The sequence below is a fragment of the Lygodium microphyllum genome, chromosome 15, assembly GCF_053477565.2.
Source record: "Lygodium microphyllum isolate KBCC chromosome 15, Lygodium_microphyllum_v1.1.10, whole genome shotgun sequence".
In the NCBI taxonomy this organism is placed as follows: domain Eukaryota; kingdom Viridiplantae; phylum Streptophyta; class Polypodiopsida; order Schizaeales; family Lygodiaceae; genus Lygodium; species Lygodium microphyllum.
The window spans coordinates 61,157,720-61,161,016 of NC_141149.1; the positions used below are offsets into that span (position 1 = coordinate 61,157,720).

General features: G+C 42.4%; 1 protein-coding gene across 4 annotated transcripts; it reads left to right on the forward strand.

The window, feature by feature from the left end:
- Window positions 1-343: 343 nt before the first annotated feature.
- Window positions 344-3,073, forward strand: LOC148024603 (hypersensitive-induced reaction 1 protein-like). 4 transcript variants are annotated; one of them, XM_087694228.1, is made up of 7 exons: window positions 344-732; window positions 871-898; window positions 1,246-1,448; window positions 1,537-1,657; window positions 1,749-1,840; window positions 2,069-2,165; window positions 2,331-3,073. In XM_087694228.1, exons 3-7 carry the CDS (start codon window positions 1,260-1,262, stop codon window positions 2,690-2,692), a joined length of 861 nt encoding a protein of 286 aa, XP_087550354.1. In that variant the 5' UTR covers window positions 344-732; window positions 871-898; window positions 1,246-1,259; the 3' UTR covers window positions 2,693-3,073. The 4 variants fall into 4 exon arrangements, with proteins under 4 accessions (XP_087550354.1, XP_087550353.1, XP_087550352.1 ...); XM_087694227.1 differs by lacking the exon at window positions 871-898 and having other exon boundaries at window positions 345-732; XM_087694226.1 differs by lacking the exon at window positions 344-732 and having other exon boundaries at window positions 739-898.
- The last annotated feature ends 224 nt before the right edge of the window (window positions 3,074-3,297 follow it).

Consider the following 3,297-nt stretch of genomic DNA (forward strand, 5'->3'; position numbering starts at 1 on the left):
ATAGCTATTTTCCCTTGTTTAACTTTACAGTGTTCAACATAGTGAGCTTTTGCTTGGGAGGCATTGCCTACCTTGGGTCAATAGCCCCTAGCCCCTAACTAGCTATGTGGTCCCTCCCTCATAGAAGCTCACGATGTCGTCGTAATCCAAGGTTTGGGAAAAGACAGGTTCGCTTCAACCTAGAATTTGTTCACCTTGACAAAAATCCTTCTCAATTCTTTGGAAGAATGAAATAAATCCTCTTCAAATTTCTCAAAATATAGTTATATTTGTTAAAAATATAAGGTACCATCGCAATGGGGGATACTTCCTTCTCAGATGATAATGAAAAGGATTTACTTCTTCTTCCTCAAAAATTATTTCCCAAGCCTTGTCGTAATCGCAATGTGAGAATTATGAGTGGGAATTCCTTGGACTGTGAGTCTCAGCCCCAAATTGCACCTAGCTAGATATGGGGTCCCTTCCTTCTATCTTGCAGAATGCAGTCCCTCCCTCGGAGAAGCTGACAATGTTATTGTCGAAATTCACACAATGTTATTGAGAATATTAGCGGGAATTTGTCTAAAACTTCTTGTGATTGGGTAACGGCACTTTGCATAATTGGGTCTAAGAAAAGCCGGAAACAGATAAGAGCAGCTTGACTTTCTCCCTGGACCCTCGGGCCCTCGATCTCTAAGTTTGAGGCGTTTGTCGATCGATCAATACGAGGAGAAGAGCGTGCTAATCCGCCAGGTCTGTTCTATTCACAATCAGTTCTGATTCAGCCCCTCGATTTTGACGCTGCCTTATCATCATCCTGCTGCCTCTTCTTATTTGACGGGTAGCCCTTCCACTGTTCTTCACCCTGATTATTGCGTTTCCTTCTTTCAGAATTCTGCTTCCACTCATTAATCATCAGGTCTGTTTCCCCCCCCCCCCCCTCTCTTTCAGCATCTTGATCTTGGTTTCTTAGCACCCTGTATGCTGTGCTTTCATGCCAAGATTGTCCCATCCCCCTTCCACATTCAACGTCCTTCTTGTTGTTCCTGATGCATGACGGACTGCAATTCTGCAACAAATCTGCGAGCTTTTCCCAACTTTTAGCCCTGAAAACAGATCTATACCCTGTCTTTGATGTCACACTTGCTTACAATTAACTCACATCCTGTTAAAGTGACTGTAAAGCTGTGCACAGTTCATGCATTGCCTTGTTTCAGGATGCATGATGCAGCTACTTCTGTAACAAATCTGCCTGTTGTGTTGCAGTTTTTCAGCATACAATGGGGCAGACCTTTTGTTGTTTTCAAGTGAAGCAGTCAACCCTGGGTGTCAAAGAGAAATGGGGCCGATACGATGATATCCTTGAACCGGGTTGCCATTGCGTGAACTGGTGCTTTGGGAGTCGCATAGCCGGAACTCTCACGATGCGAATTCAGCAGCTGGATGTCCATTGTGAAACCAAAACCAAAGTTTGTGCACCCTTCTGCTTTACCTGAAATTTTGTTCATGTCGATGCATGTATATCGGTTTTGTTGACTTTGGTTGTCATCTGGCTAGGATAACGTGTTTGTTACCCTGGTGGCCTCCATTCAGTACCGAGTCGTTGAGGAACATGCCAAACAGGCATTCTATAAACTGACAATGCCACAGCAACAAATTCAGTCCTATGTTTTTGATGGTACATCAGATGCCATGCCCTCTGCAGCTTGATTTTTTTTCTGGGATACATGTCCTAACTCTCAGGGCTTTTGACATGGCTTTTTTGGCAGTTGTAAGAGCCAGTGTCCCACGGTTGAACCTCGATGATGTCTTTGAGCAGAAAAATGATATTGCTAAGAATGTAGAGACTGAACTTGAAAAGGTAGATAACTCTGCTTCATATGAGAAGCAAAGATGTATTATCTTGGTACAGATGCCCATTACTATATATTTAAGAGAGAAGAGAGCTTTGTATTTTCACTTATCTTGTATAATATAGGTAATTGTGCATCATTCTAACTAAGCACACATCCCTGTGCATATATGCACAGACAATGAGGACAAAAGGATGTGCACATTGAAGAAAGGTCATTGATACACATTTTTACAGGCGATGACAACATATGGCTATGAAATCGTACAAACGTTGATAATTGACATTGTACCAGATCAGACTGTAAAAAAAGCCATGAATGAAATCAATGCAGGTGATTTCTTTCTCAGATTGTGTAGATTTCACAGTTACATTCTTCTTGCCTTGAACTGTCATGTTGGCCAGTGGAGATGCGTATTGATCCTCAGGACCTTCAGTTTTCTGAAGTAGTGATTGCTGGTTTCTTTCTTACTAAGCTTGCTTGTTATTTGCACTTCAGCCTCTAGGTTGAGAGTAGCGGCACAAGAGAAGGCAGAGGCTGAGAAGATCCTACAAGTAAAGCGTGCGGAAGCCGAGGCTGAGGCCAAATTCCTTTCAGGTCAAGGTATTGCAAGGCAGAGGCAAGCCATTGTGGATGGTCTAAGGGAGAGCGTCCTTGGTTTCTCACATGATGTCCCTGGGACAACACCAAAGGATGTAATGGACATGGTCATGCTCACCCAGTACTTTGACACAATGAAGGACATTGGGGCACATTCTAAATCAACTGCAGTCTTTCTTCCCCATGGACCAGGAGCTGTTGGTGATATTGCTGCTCAAATTCGAAATGGTTGGCTCCAAGGTGCTGCAGGCTCCACATAAAGAAAGTCTGGTGGCCTGTGCATTCATATGTATAATAATCCAGCTATGAAAGGATGTACAGTCTGTATATTGTTCTTGTAGGCAACTCCTCTAATAGCATTTGATTCAGCTTTGTTTTATTCTGCTAGGCATCATCAGTCTGATTAAAGCCATCTTGCACGCCATCTTTTAGGCAGGATGGTACTAACCTGCTTCTTTAGCTTTTTCTATAACAGAAAAAGGGATACTGCAAAATAAGAAAATCTGCATGAGATTCACCTCTAGGGGTCCAGACAGATTTTTATGTAATGTATTACATTGGCTTTTGGAAACTGAAACAGGATTTGTAGGGGTCCACATAGATTACATTGGCTTTTGGAAACTGGAACAGGATTTGTATCATGGATTCTGTATAATGTTGTATGGGATTTTTTACTAGAGAAGACTGGAAGAAGTGCAAGTAACAGTTTTGTGTAACCATTATCTACCCTTGCATTGCATACAACTCGAAAAAGTCATTCTATTAGTGTAGACTGTGAGGACTCCCTGTTGTGGATACAAATTACAATGGTAAAACTGGAGCTCTTGGCCTCAAGAGATGGGACTCTCGGTCTGTAAAACCTCTG